General features: G+C 37.7%; 1 protein-coding gene across 1 annotated transcript; it reads right to left on the minus strand.

Moving 5' to 3' along the window:
• Nucleotides 1-38: 38 nt before the first annotated feature.
• Nucleotides 39-17,290, minus strand: LOC139936410 (pachytene checkpoint protein 2 homolog). Its single transcript, XM_071931231.1, has 13 exons — nt 17,156-17,290; nt 14,100-14,287; nt 13,365-13,533; nt 11,874-11,997; nt 11,270-11,416; nt 10,103-10,175; nt 9,048-9,111; nt 7,098-7,184; nt 6,512-6,618; nt 5,200-5,353; nt 4,502-4,614; nt 4,161-4,230; nt 39-3,744 (listed from the first exon to the last, which is right to left on the minus strand). Exons 2-13 carry the CDS (start codon nt 14,225-14,227, stop codon nt 3,652-3,654), a joined length of 1,329 nt encoding a protein of 442 aa, XP_071787332.1. The 5' UTR covers nt 14,228-14,287; nt 17,156-17,290; the 3' UTR covers nt 39-3,651.
• Nucleotides 17,291-19,062: the final 1,772 nt, after the last annotated feature.

A 19,062-nucleotide genomic window follows, 5' to 3' on the forward strand; every position in this document is an offset into this window, starting at 1 on the left:
GTGGTTTTCCTTTTACTGTGCGAACTAACACGGTCGGCCATTTATGGGAGTCAAAAATTTGACTCCCATAAATGGCCGACCGTGTTAGTCGACGAGGTAAAAGGAAAACCGTGCAATTTCGAGGCATGTTTGTGTGGATCATTGTATTCTACTTTTACAACATCTTTCTACCCACATGCATTTTATAGAAAATGGTTACAAACGCTTTTTATAGACCAACTCGACCGATCCAAGGCAACGTGTTCCTTTAACAGTATATATTTGTACATTTGAACTTAAAGTATAAAGATGGTGGAAAAAAATTCCTTTAAATATTTTTGTCTGAAATGCTATAGCTTCTGGGAAATTAGTAAAACAATTAGTTTTGATCTTGTGAGTTTGAAAACATATGTTTGAAAACAGTGGAAATATTTAAGTTTTCTTACTTTTAAATTTGTGTGTGTGTGTATATGTCAAGTGTGCATGCTAGTTTTTGACCATTATTACCAATGTTGTACGCATGCCTTAAAATATGTTTGTAAATAGAATGTTTATTTATTGGGGTAACTGTTTCGATGACTGTTGGACTTAAACATTATTTAACTTGGGTATTTCAAACTGTTCATCACTTTCAGGTATAACTTGTTTATTTTGGTTAATGTTTAAGCAATAAATGCAAAGTGCCTTACTAACTAAAGTATTAATTGATTTTTGGATCAATAAAATTTATTAAGTTGTGCAGTACTGTATGTAAATTTTCAGAAAAAAACTGCTATGGATTTCCAATTCAAAAGTATTTTCAAACACAGAAAGTGACACATGCAAAGAGATCAGTAAATCTTCTTTGCCACAAATGTGATTCACAAAAACAAACAAGATGTTCAGTTTAAGCCCCAACACCTAAAAAGAGCATGAAAATTCTTTGAGTTAAAAAGGATTCTGTGTCTTAGATGTACATTTCCAGCTAGCCTAAATTATTTTATTTTATGTCATTGTGTAGTTTGTATTTGAGGCTACATGTGTTAAAGTTTGTGTTTGTGCAATAAGATTTGTCTGTTAATTTTACATGTACATTTAGTTAAAGTCACTGCTGCATACAGGTTTCAGCATATATTTATTACAGTTTAATTATTAAAACCAGTGCCAGAATATTTTAAGAAATAGAGAAATGCCTTGAAGATGCAGGTCTGTTTTGGCAGAGTTGACCTGAAACTTTACATTTGAATTTTAAATAGCAAATTTTATAGATTTAAGAAAGTTAAAATCGTTCGTTTCTCAATCTGCCAATGACAAGTGAAAATGACAAAAAATAATAATAATTATTGTTGTGATCCTGACAGGCTCATCAGTGACATACATGTACAAACACTTTTGCATGTTAAATTTAATTTGAGCATTGACAGGGCATGTTCAAAGTTTTTGTACGTTTTCATTTTGGAACAGGATCATCTGTCAAAATATGTTGAGAGAAAAAAAAATCGTCCACAATCCAAAAATTTAAGTCGCTACTAATATACAGTAAGATTATATTTATGTATTTATTGTGATAAAGGAATAGATAGTTCCTGCTTTTGACTGTCTTCTTTATAGGTTCATGATCAAGGGAAGATGCAATGTTTTTCTGCAGTTGTTGGTTGCTGTAGTAAAATAAAATTATTTTTAAACAATGAATAAAGAAGAAACGTTTCAACATTATATACAAAGTTAATCAAGGTTGACATTTGCACTGAGTATACTGTGCTTATCACACATGGGTATTCAATCCCTAAATCCCCTCAAAAAGTGGTAAACATTTTGGGTGTGAACAACTAAAGTTTTTGTTTACTGTACATTCACTACAATACTTTAATGTACTAGTCTTTCGACGATGACTAGAGCAAGCTAGTCGTAACGTTTGAGACCAATTCAAGAACTGACTCCGCGGTAGAACAGTTAATTACGATCCTATAAGCTAAAGTAGTAGTCCCAGCCAATTTTCTATACCATCCGCCCTGGTAATAGTTAAAAAGCAGGACAGTTCTTTTTAGAACTGAGAAGTCTCCCGTACATCCGATAAATCTACTCTGCGGTAGTAGAATATAAAAAGACAGTTCTCTAAGACCAAACTCTACCTAGAAAGTAGATACACACATGGTGTTATCGCAAATCAAATATATATTTTATTGTGTAGTTAAATAAAATTTGAATTTAATGTTACGAGAGAGTAATTTCTGTTTTAAAAGTTTGTTTTCCTTTGCTGTTGATTCTACCGTTGAAATTTCATGGGTTTTAAATAAATTTGCACACAGAAATAAAACCTCCAAACAGGGCAATCGAATAAACAAATAAACCCAAACAAAATTTTAAAAAGGTTGGCCCAATGTTTCATTTTTATTTTAAAATGACACATATTGTACAATAACATAAACAAAAGTAGGCAAAATTGTACTCCAGAATTCAAAATAATTTTACAAATGTACAACCAATTCCATTATTGGCAGTCAAAACGAATTGCTACAAAGAAATGGGTTTAAAGGAACACGTTGCCTTGGATCGGACGAGTTGGTCTTTGAAAAGCGTACGTAAGCGCACATGCCAAATGTAAACAAATCGCGGCAATGTGTGTTCTCTTACAATTAAAATCGTTCTGAATATACGCAACACATCAAACATGTCTGCGCCCAGGGTGGCTTCAAAACGCAGAGCAAGTTAGCGCTCTAGAGACTGATCCATAAGCTGATTGAATTAATTTATGGAAGAAATAAAACTATATGACAAATTTATGTAGTTTCCTATAGTTCCCGTAAATGCTATCATTATGGGTAGCTTATGTTGTGGCTCTGAGATTCGCAAGCATTCTAATTTGTCTACTCGGTCAAGGGAATTCACTGACCAGATGCCAGGAATTTGATAAAATGACCATGTGCCTTGGTGGTTTTTACGCAAACCGCAAAGTTGTCGATCAAAAAACCCTATATGTCGCTTCATGTAAAGATGGCCGACTAAACACTTTGTAACGTAAAGTGAGAACCGTATATTGTCTTAAAGCAATCGCACAACATCGGTAAACAGTATCGTCCAAAGGCCCACACTTCGTGTATCACAACTTATATATAAAATAACAGACCTGTGAAAATTTAGGCTCAATCGGTCATCGGAGTCAGGAGAAAATAATGGGAAAACCCATTGTTTCCGCACGTTTCGCCGTGTCATGACATGTGTTTAAAATAAATCCGTTATTCTCGATATCATGAGTTGGCAATTGTTTTAATGTTTTCTCAAAAAGTAAAGCATTTCATGGAATAACATTTTAAGGGAAGTCTTTCACCATTACCTTCTGTAAACACTGTAAGTTATTTGTAAATCTGTGAACTTTTAATTTTGGTTCCGTTCAGAAAGTGTCTAATGGCTTTAAATGTCTTCCATCCACTGTCACGCTTGTGACCTTCCCCCGGCTTTGGTTTAAAAGTTTACCAAACTCAGGATGAAAGGTGATTTAGCAATTGGATTAGGCCCAACATCACAACTAGATGACACTATTGAAATATACATTTCTATACACCTACTCCATTTTAGCCGATTCACTTATCAAAACTTTTGCAGCTTTCACTCCTTTTTTGGGGTTTTGGGGGGACGACTGGAAACTTCTTTCCTTTGGTAGATGAATACTTGGTTGATGGAATGATTTTAATTTTATGTATCTGCCAGTTCCTCACGTTCTTTGAACTGCTTGTCCACCGCATCGGAGAGGGCAGAGAGGTAGTCTTCTAAGGATACTGGAGTCGTCTGGAGAATAAAACAAAGAACAAATGAAGAAGTTCCAGACATCAGTGATTCAGATTTGGGGTTCGGTGCACACTGTTTGAGTCAACATATTCAATTCAATTTAATATAACATTTGTTTCCATTTTGAGTGAAAAGTAGCCCTACTTTAACAAAAGGTACAACAAATTATACATACAAAATATTGTCAAATTGTGGGGTAAAAAAATTAATCAAATAAATATTGTGACAAATACTGAACTGTATGGCAATGAACTAAAACTATGTCTACTTTAAAACTATGTCTACTTTAAAACAGTATCATCTAGTATCAGTATCGAGACTAGCAAAGCAATCGTACAGAAAAAAAAGCTTGTAAGCACAAAAAAACTTGCTAAGCACAGAAATCATTGCTATATGTAGAATTATGGGTAATTTACCTTAACATAAAGAGCATGCGCCAGGAATGGAAGCTTCCGTAGTGTTCGACCACTCAGTCCTTCACTCTTACTGAAAATCAGATAAATTTACAAAATCAATCAAATGTATTCAAGAGAATGCCAACATTTCCCATCAGTTGTTCAGTAAAGAGAAGAACCTTGGCTTTACATTCATATAAAATAGATTCTAGCACATTTTAATGAAACAAATTCCAGGGGTTATGTCAAGCAAAAAGAAAATGGCGTGGCAAGAACGATCACCCCTGGGAATGAGGTTCTTTTTGCTGCCCTCAACTGTCTCCATTTTGCCTGATTCCCGCCTACCTATCTGTAGGACTTACAATGCTATTTCCTTTAGTCTGTGACTCAGCTTTGTTGCGTCATTCTCGATGAACCTCATGACCTCAAGACCCCTAAGGTCAAGAAGCTGTTGGGCTGGGTCGATTATCCTAGCCTGCAAGTAAACAAACAAATAAATAAATAAATAAACAACATGTATATTATGCGTCTTTGCTTAAAACAAAACAAGGAGAGTATTCCAGTCTTCAAATTTAAGAACAAGGAAATCAGCCCCTGAAACAAACATTTATCCCAGTAAAAAAAGCTACTGAAAGGAACGATATAAGAAATGTCAATTGTGCCCCAGACGCCATTCCAGCAAGCATCTCTTTAGATACACCAATAGATCAGTGCAGACAAGGACCACTGCTGCTATCAATGATATAACAGTACATTTGCTTGCTAAAATGGTGGCCTTGCATATATTTTAAGTTCCAACAAAAGATAGAGCTCTACAATCTATGATTTTGCCTAAGTTGCTTGACCTCAGCAATAGCGTCATATAAAAACGGTTCTCTTCAAACCAGCAATGACCCGCAAAAAAAGCATTTTTCAGATTTATGCCATGCTTGTTTGTGAAACTGGTAATTGACCAGATCTTGTTGGAAAATAAAAGCATTTGAAGCTGCGCCAAAAGTCAAGTTTATCATTTTGCTATTATGTTCTTTAGGGGTATCAGCTGAGAATAAGCCATGCTTACCCTCATGAGTTCTTTGACGCAAGAATGAAATATTTTAAAGATGGCTGGCGGTGATGGAGGACCGATGTACTGTTTGATGTCCGCCCGATCAACAAACGCCAGATCAATTGCCTCTGTCACATTAGATGTCGTCAGAATCAAGACATTCGGATATCTGCAGAAGAAAAAACTAAAAAGATTTAACACACTGTGGGTACAATTGTGGGTTGAAATGAGAATACTTAAAATAATATAAATAACAACAACGAATTCTGATATACCGGTAGCACATTTTACAATAACCCTATAAATGCTCTTTACATTAGTGCCAAGGGCCCAATTTCATAGAGCTGCTAAGCACAACAATTTGCTTGCAAGAAATTTCTTCCTTAATAAAAACAGGATTATCAACCAAATTTCCACGTGATTTTCAGGATAAGCAAACAACAGCTGAATACTAGTAACAGGCAACATACAACAAATAGAACTTTGGTTGGTAATCCTGTTTTTATCAAGGAAGAAATTTCTCGCCAAGCAAATTTTTGTGCTAAGCAGCTCTATGAAATTGGGCCCTGGTCATTGGATCAATAACATCTTTCTCAGCTCCCTGGAGGGTATACAACCCTGGGCAATTGTAGTGCTCCAAAGGCTTTTTCATACACAATATCAATCTCTACCCTCACAGGTACCCATTTGTACCCCTTGGTGAAATGAAGCAATTATAGTATAGAGCATCTTGCTCAAGGACACAAGTGTCACAACTAGGATTCAAACCCACACTCTGCTAACTTAACCACCAGAACTTGAATTTTATGCTCTTAACCACTTGGCCATGACACTCTATGAGCAGATTATTTGTAAACCTCTGACTTCTTTTTAGTAATAAATATGTCTTTATGTTAGATAATCTTCAGTCAGGAAGAACCTAAATTTGTATATGTTAAAGAATTTATTTTGTAAGGGTGTCATGGCTGAGTGGTCAAGACATTGAATTTAAGTTCTGGAAGTAAAGTCACCCGAGTGTGGGTTCAAATCCCGGTCATGATACTTGTAGGAGCAAGTAATACTATATTTGCTTCTCTTCACCGAGGGGTATAAATGGGTCCTGTGAGGGTGGAGGTTGATATTGTGTATGATGAAGAAGCCACTGGCAGCCCGGGGTTGTATACTATTATAAAGAATTTTATTGGCCTAATGACCAGGGCACTAATGTAAAGTGCATTGAGATATTATTATGAAATGCACTATATAAGTACGAGTTATTATTCATGTATTATTATCACTATTTTTTTTTCCTAGCCATAACTATTATGAATGATGGAGGCGTGATTACCGTTTGATTTGGTCAATCTGTGTTAGTAGAGCATTGACCACACGGATAGCATCAGACGGCTCAGTGCCATTTACTGCACTTTTTCTGGCTGCCGTCAAACTTTCCACCTAAAATTTGTAGGAAATATAAGGAAAAATTAATGTTAGACAAAAGACCACAGATCTACAGTATAAAACTAATAATAATAGACATATAGCACTGGGATCGGCTAATTTTGACGCTCATTGCGCATGAACGTTATTGTAATGTAATTATGTTTTGCTTTGTTATTCTGTTTTAATAGGTGGAAATTTGCATCGGAGATAAGTTTTAGTTTTATAGTCTAAATGTTTGCCTTGTATTGTTTTTTTGTTGTTTTTGTTTTGTTCTGATCGAATAAGTAATTATAATGCTAAATCACATCCCTGAACAACTCCTTTGTAAGCAATTTAAAACTTATGATACACTACCACATCATCACTTTTCAAGTCCGACCAATTAGATGACACGAACACTCCAAGCTATGACTGTCCAACAACAGAATAACAGTTATTGAATGAACCACACAGAGACTTTTTTTTGGGGGGGGGGGGCAAAGTTGACTGACCTCATCAATGAGAACGCAGACCAAAGCGTCTTGATCATTTATCAGCTCCTGTATCTTCTGGAACATCTTCATGACCAGCTTACCGCTCTGTGGGAGGCAAAGAGACCAGATGAGAGGAAGAAATTATCTTAAAAACAAGATGCTTCTTATAATGCATTATATATTTCTTTTGAAACTTCCTAATAATGCCCAGCTTACTTGACTAAGAGGCAAGAGACCAGGTGTGGATTTTACAGTGAGTTCAGGCTAGTCTCATCTCGAGTTAGGATGAGTGACTCGTCCTAACTTAGGACTAGCATTAAATTTTATTTACCTCCTAGGTTAGACTAGTCCTAAGTCAAAGCTATCTTTGTAAAATAGACCCAAGATAAGAGAAGGCAATAACCTTAAAAAGAAGATGCATATAAGAGGTATGCTTCTTAACTTTTAAAAACATTTTGAAAATGAAATCATCTTTAAATCCTACTCAACATATTTCTACAGCATACAAATTAGTAAAGATTTTGTTGTTAAAATGTTCTATAAAGATAGGCCTAAACAATACATCACATTACTAGTAATTTATTTGATTATTGATAATGTTAATGACACCAAGGATGTCTCATAAGTGAACTTAGTTAAAGTAGCTTGCAAGCCTGAGCAAACCTGTCAACAAGGGTGCTTGCTACGTGAACCACACACACCAGTAAGTTTTCTGGGTTCTTTCATGTGCACTACCAATCACTGGACCTGGCTTAACAGACCATCCGAAGGAAAAAGCAATTTATGCCAAAGTGTATTGCTCAATGACACAAGTGCCACAACTTGGACTCGAACTCGCACTCTACTGATCAGAAACACCAGAGATTGATTCCAGTGCTCTTAACCGCTCGGTCCAAACATGGCACAGTAGTAATTTTCATCTTTTAGACAAATAGAAATTTCAGGAATACAATTGTCATGACCAGGACTTGAACCCGCACTCTACTGATCAGAAACACCAGAGATTGATTCCAGTGCTCTTAACCGCTCGGCCGAGACACGCCGCAACAAATGATACAATAATGTTCAGAGAAAACATAGTTCAATGTATAAGATTTTCTGAAGATAAAAATAGCATAGAGAAATTTGTAAAAAGTATAACAAGAACACAAAATCATCTGTGAATAAAGAGAAAAGTATACAACACGAAAAAACATAGAATGATTTGAAATGATTGAAACAGTAAATTGACAATCAATAATTAAGTGTTTGTCAATATACTTTCACTGATTTAAAGAGTAAATAAGAACATCATTATTAAAAAGTTACACAGCAAAATACAAATTATAAATGCATTGTGTTACTGTACAGAGCGCATTGTAGGCAACACGTGCACCCAGTAAGACAAGAACACCATACAACTTCATGCAATATGAATGGCAGAACAAGGGCAGACACAGTAGGTGGGTGTGATGTCAACACAAGAATCAAATGACCCTTGTTTGTACTGTCACAGCCAGAAGTTTTTTGCCTAACAGTGGTTGGAAAATTATGGGCAGCAAAATATACAACAGATCAACAATTCATCAATAATGCTATCAATTATATATAAATATTAGTGATTATAACAATTCACAATCCTTATACTCCACAACAAAGTTACAATTTACTTAAAACATGAATGGTATTTGGTCAATTGGGGGAAAAAGGGAGGAACATGTTATGGAACACAAGGCTTAACATAAATGTACACACAGTGCAGCAGATGTTTCAGGCTATTTCATCACATTTTTTCTGATTTTCCCCAAAGCACATTAATCAAAACTCAGACTCAGTAGGAAGATTATCAAGCCTGTAAAAGTGAGAAAAAAAATCCAAGATATTGTTAACAGTTTTTTCGCTAATCAAGGCCTCCCATTCAAACTAGAGTTCAATGTTTGTAAACAAAAGAAAGGTCAATAAGCATGTGTGGCTGCGGCTTTGGCTTACCTCAGAAAACCATTTTGAGAAGAGGCTATGGCTGTTGATTTCAATCAGCTGCCCATAGTGATACCTGCCGATCACAAATAAAAAGTAACAACAAGTCATGAAGGGAAAATATTGACAGACAAAAGTTTTTATGGATTACATAACAGTGGCTTTATATATGGTGCTCAAATCCATCACTCATCAGTGATGCTCAAGGCGTTTCACTACTCAGTATGTTTCCTGCAAGGTGTGCGGAGCTACGTTTTTAAAGTGTGAGACCTTTCTCCTTAAAGACAGTGGACACTATTGGTAATTGTCAAAGACCAGTCTTCTTAACCAGTCATCTCAACATATACACAAATTAACAAACCTGTGAAAATTTTAGCTCAATTTGTCGTCGAAGTTGTGAGATAATAATGAAATAAAAAAACACTCTTGTCACACTAAGTTGTGTGCTTTCATATGCTCGATTTCGAGACCTCAAATTCTAAATTTGAGGTCTCAAAATCAAATTCGTGGAAACCAACTTCTTTCTCGAAAACTACGTCACTTCAGAGGGAGCCGTTTCTCACCATGTTTTATACCATCAACCTCTCCCCACCACTCATTACCAAGTAAGGTTTTATGCTAATAAATATTTTGAGTAATTACCAATAGACGTGTCCACTGCCTTTAACACAACACCATGCAATGGTTTAGAAGGTGCTGGGGAGCAATATGCAGCTAATCATAGACCAGAAATACCAGGGCAAACCCCCTTCTCTTTCGATAAGTACACTGGGTTCCTTTGCGTGCGTTACACAACACACAGGACCAAGGGCTGTACATCCCATCCAAAGGACGCCAGGAGGCAGCAATAATGGTAAAGTGTCTTGCTTAAGGACACAAGTGTCACAACCATGACTCGAACTCACACTCTGGTGTACACTTCGACTCCACAAATGGGGGACAGGAAATCCCTGTGTTATATATTAGTGTGCTGAGTTTTGTGCAATGGGTTCAAAGGTCAGTAAGACGAATACTGTCCGTGGAAGATGGCGGTGATCAAGGACATGTCTTGCCTTCAAACCTCTTACCTATCAGAGAGTCGGATGCTGAGTTTTTGTGCTAATGCTTTACATAGTGAAGTCTTTCCAGTTCCTGGGGGTCCTGCAGAATTAAAATCACACCCAGAGGTCATTTTTGTGAATTCTACTGTCCTGACAGTTTATTAAAAAATACAATCAGTAACAACAGAGTGGGAATGATAAAAATAAATTTGAAAAGCAAACTTATAAAGGTTAACTTTTTTATATTTGATACAAAGTAATAGTCCTAGAAAGATTATTTCCAATGGTACTTGATCAAGATAATTTGGCGATATGAAACAAGCGCATAACTCTTACAGACAAGTAGAATACAAGGCTCAAAAGTTCAAGACCATACCAGAGGCAACACTCCTCCCAGAAGAAATTTAAAAATGGTTGTTCCCCAGGTTTACTCAAAATAGTTACTTATCATTAACGATTTAAAACTGCATTAGTGTTGTAGCCATGGTGGCCGGTGCCAGGCAATCCTGCCAAGAACTAACAATTTTCACCCAGGACTGTGCTGCCAAGCACAGATTGCACTTCAGCAATGATGGTCCCATAATTAAACATGAATAATTTTGTAATACAGGTTAAAGACACTGGACACTGTTGGTAATTGTCAAAGACCAGTCTTCTCACTTGGTGTATCGGTGTATCTCAACACGCATAAAATAACAAACCTGTGAAAATTTGGGCTCAATTGGTCGTTGAAGTTGCAAGATAAAAATGAAAGAAAAAACACCCTTGTCACACGAAGTTGTGTGCGTTTAGATGGTTGATTTCAAGACCTCAAATTCTAAATCTGAGGTCTCAAAATCAAATTCGTGGAAAATTACTTCTTTCTCGAACACTAATGTCACTTCAGAGGGAGCCGTTTCTCACAATGTTTTATACCATCAACCTTTCCCCATTACTCGTCACTAAGTAAGGTTTTATGCTAATAATTATTTTGAGTAATTACCAATAGTGTCCACTGCCTTTAAATTTGTATCGGGGATAAAGAATATTAATTTTGGTTTTCACCCTTACACCAATGTGTGTAAGCACTATACACTCGGTACTTCCCGAGTCCTGTGAAAACAAAATCATAGAAACTACTGTTAAATTAGATTTAGAGCCAACCACTAAAATTGGTCTAGCTACAACTCGGTAAAACTGGTTGTGAAATCTCACCGTGTAGCAGGACCACTCTGTTCCATGAGATGATGTTAGAGTCGACCTTACAGTCGGAGAAGAGGAGGGTAGTTGAAGCGTACTGTAGGAGCTGTGACTTGATAGAGGAGTCAAAGACCAGGTTGTCCCAGATCCCATCAAAATCAGCTGGATAAAAGAGAATAATTCTTTTCAGAACCGGCCCAACTCATTTAGAGATAGTCATTACATAGTGTTACCGCAAACCTTTCCATATCGTATTTCCACCATGCAAAGTTTCAAATGCTACTCTATAATAATAATCGTTTTTTATATAGCAGTTTATACACCCGAAGGGCATCTCAAAGCGCTTCCAACATTAGTACCCCTAGTCACTTAATTCATTCCTCAAACCATCTAAGCTCCCTGGGTAGTACACAGCCTGTGCTTCCAAATATGTAGCGCACTAAGTTAATCAATCACAAGAACCATCTCTGTTCTCACAGGTACCCATTTACCCATTTGGTCTCTACGTTTCAAACAGTATACTCTGAAGATGAGCATACTGTTCAAATCGTTGAGACCAAATAGGCTCTTCCGAGAGCCAACACTCCTTAGTTATTTTAGTTAAGTTTTGTTTCATTACCTGCAGGTAGCAACCAATGAGAGGCAGCCGCCATGTCTTCATCCTCTAATTCTTCCATTGCTGGCCCATCAGTAGACAACTGGAATACATGCAGATGAAGCCCTGCCTGGCACAAGTCAATCGCCTGTACACATTTAAAAGAAACAAAGACTAATGAAAGTAAAGACATCCAGAGTATTATAGTCGAGCTGTTTGGGTAACTTAGGCCTTGAACTTCGCTCTTGAAGTGGCACAGCAGTTTTTTCCTCATGTAAAGCCCGGCTCATACTTCCTGCGAATGCGAATGCAAAGCGAATCTTGACGTCACAAATTCGCAACGAACAATTCGCAGCAGTTGCCCTCTGCTCTACTCCCTAGCCAATATCGCTGCGAAAGGAGGATGTGACGTCAAATTTGCTTCGCATTCGCATTCAAAGGAAGTATGAACCGGGCTTTAGGGGCACCTCTATGAAAAAAAATGTAAATTTATACAAGAACCTTGTACAGTGCACCACAGCAAAAGCACAGGGCACCACGGCAATTGCTGTGAGTGCTGTGGGGTATTTCAAGGCCTGGTACTTTGATGGAGAACCATTACTGCATACAGTCATAGGCAGGCAAATTTGATTACCAGTAGTCATAAACAAAAGGGCCATACCATAAACTAACTATATGCCAGTTTCTTTATATTTGGTGATAAATATAATATTTGGAAACTTGGCTTGTTGCATGATGACTTCAAAAGTTTTTAGAACTTAGTCTCTCACATTTTATAAGTGGCCTAAACAATCTAAATAAATTAACAGCTTAAAGCCAGTGGACACTTTTGGTAAACAGTGTTGTCCAAGGCCCACACTTTGTGTATCACAACTTATAGATAAAATAACAAACCTGTGAAAATTTAGGCTTAATCGGTCATCGGAGTCGGGAGAAAATAACGGGAAAACCCACCCTTGTTTCTCGCAGGTTTCGCTGTGTCATCCCATGTGTTTACTAAAAATCCGTAATTCTTGATGTCGAGAATTGACAATTGTTTTAATGTTTTCTCAAAAAGTAAAGCATTCCATGGAATAATGTTTCAAGAGAAGTCTTTTACCATTACTTTCTGTAAACCCTGTAAGTTTGTTTGTAAATCTGTGAACTTTTTTTTGTTCTGTTCCGAAAGTGTATCGTGGTTTTAAAAATTAATGTGTAAGGGCAGTGCAAGGGAGCGAGTGGAATGATGGGAAAGGCAGAATATCTAGTACTGTAGGATTTGCAAAGGGACTACAGAGTTGGCATGATCTGTTCGATTTGCTTTTGCCTGGGGCAGTCAGCAGTAGGTTAGTCAGCAGTACTACTGGTTTGTTGATTATCCAATTAAAAGATCAGCGCCCAATGTTTGGTAAAGGAATTACATGGAGATATCAGGTGTGAGTTGGTATAGTCGAAAAGGGTGTATTATTCTGGCCTCTTTCTTTAATGGAGCTTTACCGTAATGTATTAAATATTTGTAATATTACTATCACCCACCTGTTTTTGGCCTGACCCTTCAAGCTCGGTGTCGCATATTGAGATCCACTTGACATGTTCCTTCAGGTAAGGTTCGTCAAACTCTGTGATGTTCATGTCTCCGTATGACACCTGTTGACGATGGAGGAGCTTCGTCACATGCTCTTTGATTTCCTCTCGATGTCTCGTACTGTCAGCAAATCATTCATCATTAATCCATTATAAAAAAACAATCTATTTTGGAAATCATAGCTTCGGCCTTTGACTGTCTTAGTGTATAGCAGAGTTCTTGTTTTTGCACCAGGAGTGGCATCCTTGACAGACAAAGCACAAAAGAAATGTTCAATAATATTTTTTATTATTATTACTATTTTAACAATCAGCAATTTCGAGAGAAATTTTTTTCTACACAAAGGTCCTAGCACTGTTTGTTTCCGTCCTGTTCCTGGCCCGGCACAATACAATCTATTGGTGCCCCTTCAAAAGTTTCCCAAAAAATTTAACATTTTCCAAATGGAATTGCCAGATGTAAAATCAAAATGGCCTTGCCCTCTCAAAGATTTAATTCCAGGCATGACTATTCAATAATAAGTTGTGGGAAAGTTTATCCATGAAGGGTAAATTATTGAGAAAAAGTTGTGGGAGACTTTGGGAGACTTCTCTACTATCGTGGGTAGCAATTCAGATATTTGTTTAGTGTTTACCAATCTATGACCCTACTTCTAAGAAATAAATGATTTCCAAGACTGGTCTTACCTGCTGGCATTTTGACAGACTTCAACGTGGACAGACTTAACTGGGACTAGGTCAACTGGCAGAGCCTCTTCGAGATCGCTTACCCCATACATGTCAGCTAATTTGTGAAGGACAACACGGCAGGTCATTGGTAGAAGGACAATGTACTGCTGAAGCTGTGAAAGAATTTGACACTTTCAGTATCAAATCTTTGGGAAAAAATAAAAAGAATAGTTTTGAGTTTGTTATTATCTGTTCTGATTCTGACGTAGTGGTTGGAACATTTATGACATAGTCAAGATTTTTATTTGTATTTATTATTCATATAGGTCATTGAAGCACAAAATCCAAGCAAAACAACACGGAACAGCTTTGTGTTGTTCACAAATACCTAATGTCTAGTAATTTGAAACGCTTTATTCTGATAGTTCTAGGGATTAAAAAAAAAACGTTTAAACAGGGTAATCCCAACAGACCAACACATGCAAATTGCAGCCAATAGGTCTATAATGATGCAAGAACAAACTTTTGGGTCCAGAATTACTCCGTTTAAAGGGAAGGTACACGTTTGGTAATTACTCAAAACAAATATCAACTTAAAAACTTACTTGGTAACAAGCACTGTGCTGTTGATAGTATAAAACATTGTGGGAAACGACTCCCTCTGAAGTAACATAGTTTTTGAGAAAGAGGTAATTTCTCACTAAAATAACAAAAAACTTCTAGCTAGAAGTCTTTTATTCCTATCTGAAAGCACACAAATTCGTCCAACAAGGGTGTTTTTTCATACTTTTGTCGCAACTTCGATAGCCAGTTGAGCCTAAATTTTCACAGGTTTGTTATTTTATGCTAATGATGGGATACACCAAGTGAGAACTCTGGTCTTTGCAATTTTCAAACGTGTACAGTGCCTTTCAAAAAATCTTGGGGAGAACCCAGGGGCCTTTCTCAAACCACGGCTTGGGCTCCGGCTCAGGCTCCGCGTGCTGATATCCGTGCAATACGCGCTGCTCCAAAATGCAGGTTAAATGCAAGCTGCGTACACAGCACGCGGAGCCTAAGCCTGAGCCGAAGCCCAAGCCGTGGTTTGAGAAAGGCCCCTAGTTACGATCTAGTGTAAATTCATTGCAGGGAAAGCCTTCTGAATGTATCGCGGCCGAGCGGTTTGAGTTTGGTAGACACAGAAGACTTTGAGTTTGGTATTATTATTATATTATTAAGATTCAGATACACACAGGCAATGGCATCTTCATCACAAGTGCAAGTCAAGGTGTTTCTCCAATCTCCACAAATATTTGGATAATTAAAGGAACATTGCAGATGTGGTAAGAAACAAAAATTGTGTAGATCACAGATTAACATAAAACTTACACGACCTAAAAGACCATGATGATGATAGTTGAAAACATCCCTTGAAATATTTCTGTCTGAAATGTCATATTTGATGAGAAAGAAATAATCTAGCTTCGCGTTTGGAGTTTATCGCTCAGTGAGCGTTTGAATCATTTTTATTTTGGCATCGATGCAATGCAAAATTTGTAATCATTTTTTCACTATTCTCTGGAAGTCTAATTGCGATAACGTAACCCTCCTCCCGACGGCAGCACCCTCCTCCCGCCGACCGCTTGGCCGTTGGGAGGAGGGTTACGTTATCGCAACAATATTCTCTTGAGACCCAGAATATGGCTGATCAATCTCGAACTTTTACAGGTTTGTCAGTTTATGGTGGATTACATAAAGTGCTTACACTGCCAGCAAATGTTTTGTTAGTAAAAACCAATTCTGTAATGTTTAACTGAGTGACTTTGACAATCAAAATCAAGATTAGTTGCGAAAATGTTACCCTCCTCCCAACAGCGTCAGGAGGTGTCGAGAGGAGGGTTTAATTTTTGCAACTAAAAGTAAAACTCTAAATCAAGATAAGAACTGCAATTGTGAATTTGACACTGATAGTGACACAGCATTGCATTATAGTTTATACTCCGACCCGAGTTCGGCCTGGGGCCGATTTCACAAAGATCTAAAATTGATCGTAACTGCAAATCAATCGTAGTTGCTTAGTAAAGTGTGATGTCACAATACAAATCACTATGGTGATACTGAAAATTTGTGTTGCGATGAATTTTATAGCTTTGTGAAATCGGCCCCTGGTGTCCTTTTGTTGTTGAACTTGAACTTGAAATGAAGTAAGTTTGTTCAGTTTTATAAATTATATGCTCACATTGCACTGCAATTTGCAGTAGCACTGCAGAGCTGAACGTTTGCAGCCTACAACAAAAATAGCCTACTCCAGGAATGTGTTTGTACTCATTGATGATCATGCATGTCATGCTCTAGGGATAGGGGCTAGGTAGATAGGCACTGTGTGTGTGTGTGCCGCGTGTGACTGTTCATGGGCTGTGTGTGGTAGGCATCGCGCATAATTATAAACGACGATACTTTGCATCGCGCATAATTACACGGGTCCTTCTACTTGCCGTCAACTCTCCATCAACTCACTTGCGCCGTCAACTCGCCGTCAACTCCACCAATATACATTTAAAAATCCACTAAAGAAGCATAGAACTGTAAAGTATCAGCTCAAAGAGAATTCGAGTAAGTTTTAGGTCATATTTCGAAATAAAATTTGAGTTTTTTTCTTGTGAAAAAGTTTCTCGAAGCAGCAAAACCGTTGGCCGCCATCTTGCTTTTTCACATTGATTAGTCTTGGCCCAAGATGTCAATGATTGGTACTTTTTTTTATCAACACAAAGTCGTTTTTGTGAATGAATTTGTACCGAAAACCATGAGAAAGATGTAGTTTAGCCCAGACTTAACCCTTCCGTGCCCCATTTATAAATTGTTCATGTAAATGTAATAAATTGACGGCACGAACATGAGTTGACGGCGAGTTGACGGCAAGTCGGCGAGTTGACGGCAAGTAGTAGTACTAGTAGGACCGTAATTATAAACGACATTACTTTGCATCACGGTGGTGGTGCGCAGTCTAGTCGCAGAGGTAGGCCTGTCTACATCATTTCTAAAGTTCAAACTTCGAACACCTGTATCCCTCAAATCTTCCCTAAATTTAGACTCACCACCACAGATCCATCAAACACTTCGGTAAACCGTGTTCTTGAGTAGCTAGAGATGTGCAACCCTGCTGTGATTTACAGATTTTCAGATTTTCGCGCTGCCATGTCCTGTCGAAATGTCAGCTCATCCTATTTTGCTTGACAAACGCCCTCAAGTGTTGGCCTTCCCTCGATCTAAATCGTGTGTGTGGTGTGGCGGACTGGGCGGGGGGGGGGGGGGGGGGGTGTCCAAAGATCTTAGTAGGGTAAAATCAATAAACAAATCTTCAAGGGTAAATTCAATAAAAAAATACAAATGAAATATAAAATAAAGTCCCATGAGGCCAATATTTTGATCTTGAAACATGTTATTGGTGGGAAGAGAAGGGCTGACTGAGTCTTTGCCGCAATAGTCGTTTCACAAGAAGGGCACGAACCTACTTAAATATCAACCACGCGATTTTGGTGTGAAAAAAAACCAGGTTCATAAACCTGCTTTCTTAAAATAAAAAAATAAAAAAAAGATTATCAATCAAATTAATCCGAAAGTTGACCTAAACTGACTTACCTGCATGCGCCTATTTTTCTTCAAATCCCCTGCTGCCCCTGCTGCCACCGCCGTCAGAGTGCAGACAGATTCTCACATGGTTCGAATCCAATCCGCGTTAACTTCTTCTTATTCTTCATCGATCGCATCATACGATGAAGAGCCACTGATATCTTTCTTTGGCTATTATAATGATTATTAACAATTCTTGTATAGCGCACAACACATAGTAATAAAACATGTCCCTAAGCGCTCTTGAGAAAAAACACAACAGAATACAAAGACAAGATGTAGGTTAGGTAACAAACAAAAAATGATGGATGAATTAAACCAATCTTAAACTTAACAATGGGGTCAATGTTTTTTAGATGTTCTTGGAGATTGTTCATTGAGGCAGTGTGAGCGAAGCTGCGTTCACCATTTGACTTGGTCACTTTTTATAAGAACGAAGATTTCTTGAAAGCCGTGCACAATGTTAAATGCTGCTTGGTTTGTTGAGTGACATGCCGGTTTTATTCACTTGAACCAACCATCTGAGCATTGGTCGTCGGTCGGCATTCGGCATTTCCAGGTTGTGGCCTTCTCTTCTTGTTCATATTACGCATAATGAGCGAGCAATTGTTGATTGACTTATGTGGTATCCCTACTTCAGTAACCACTCTCTCATGGTTCATGAGATTCCTATCATTCTACATGTATGACAACACCATAGCTCAAACCATTGACACGTTTCCTGCCCACAACTTACACAACTCCAAGGTCAGCTCCTCAGCTTGACCCGGTATCCGTGTCAATGTCTCCCAGTATTCGAGTCAAAATCCCCGCTTGTTTGGTAATTGTCAAAGACCAGTGTTCTCACTTGGTGAACATTATTTGGGCTCAATTGGCCATCAAAGTTGCGAGAAAATGATGAAAGAAAAAACACTCTTGTTGGACGAGTTGGTGTGTTTTCAGAAGTCTTTTATCATTTTAGTGACAAATTACCTCTTTCTCAAAAACTACGATACTTCAGAGGGGGTCGTTTCCCACAATGTTTTATACTATCAACAGCTCTCCAATGCTTGTTACCAAGTCAGTTTTTAAGTTAATATTTGTTTTGAGTAATTACCAAACGTGTACCTTTCCTTCAACCTTTTTTGGTCACAATGACACGGATTCCTGGTCACATAAACGGACTCAGAAATGGGTCTGGCCTCCTGGGACCCAAATCCGGGTCAATTCGGACCCGGGAGTTTTTAGAGTGTAGTATTATAGAATTGCCAACCTCAATTTTTTTCTCAAATATTTAGGAAACCAAATCCCTATTGAAAAGCAGTACAATGGCAGTTTCACTAGCATAGTTCATACAGACAGGAACAACATTGAGTGCCAGTTATACACTAAA

This window comes from Asterias amurensis, chromosome 4 (genome assembly GCF_032118995.1).
Source record: "Asterias amurensis chromosome 4, ASM3211899v1".
Classification (NCBI taxonomy): Eukaryota; Metazoa; Echinodermata; class Asteroidea; order Forcipulatida; family Asteriidae; genus Asterias; species Asterias amurensis.

What these genes read in the sequence shown, in the direction of transcription:
- LOC139936410 (XM_071931231.1), bottom strand. Translation starts at nt 14,227, where the DNA reads ATGACCTGCCGTGTTGTCCTTCACAAATTAGCTGACATGTATGGGGTA. An exon ending in GTCTGTCAAAATGCCAGCAG is followed by an intron (nt 13,534 to 14,099) that starts GTAAGACCAGTC and finishes ATTTGCTGACAG; the next exon opens with TACGAGACATCGAGAGGAAA. An exon ending in CGCATGCTCTTTATGTTAAG is followed by an intron (nt 3,745 to 4,160) that starts GTAAATTACCCA and finishes TTTATTCTCCAG; the next exon opens with ACGACTCCAGTATCCTTAGA.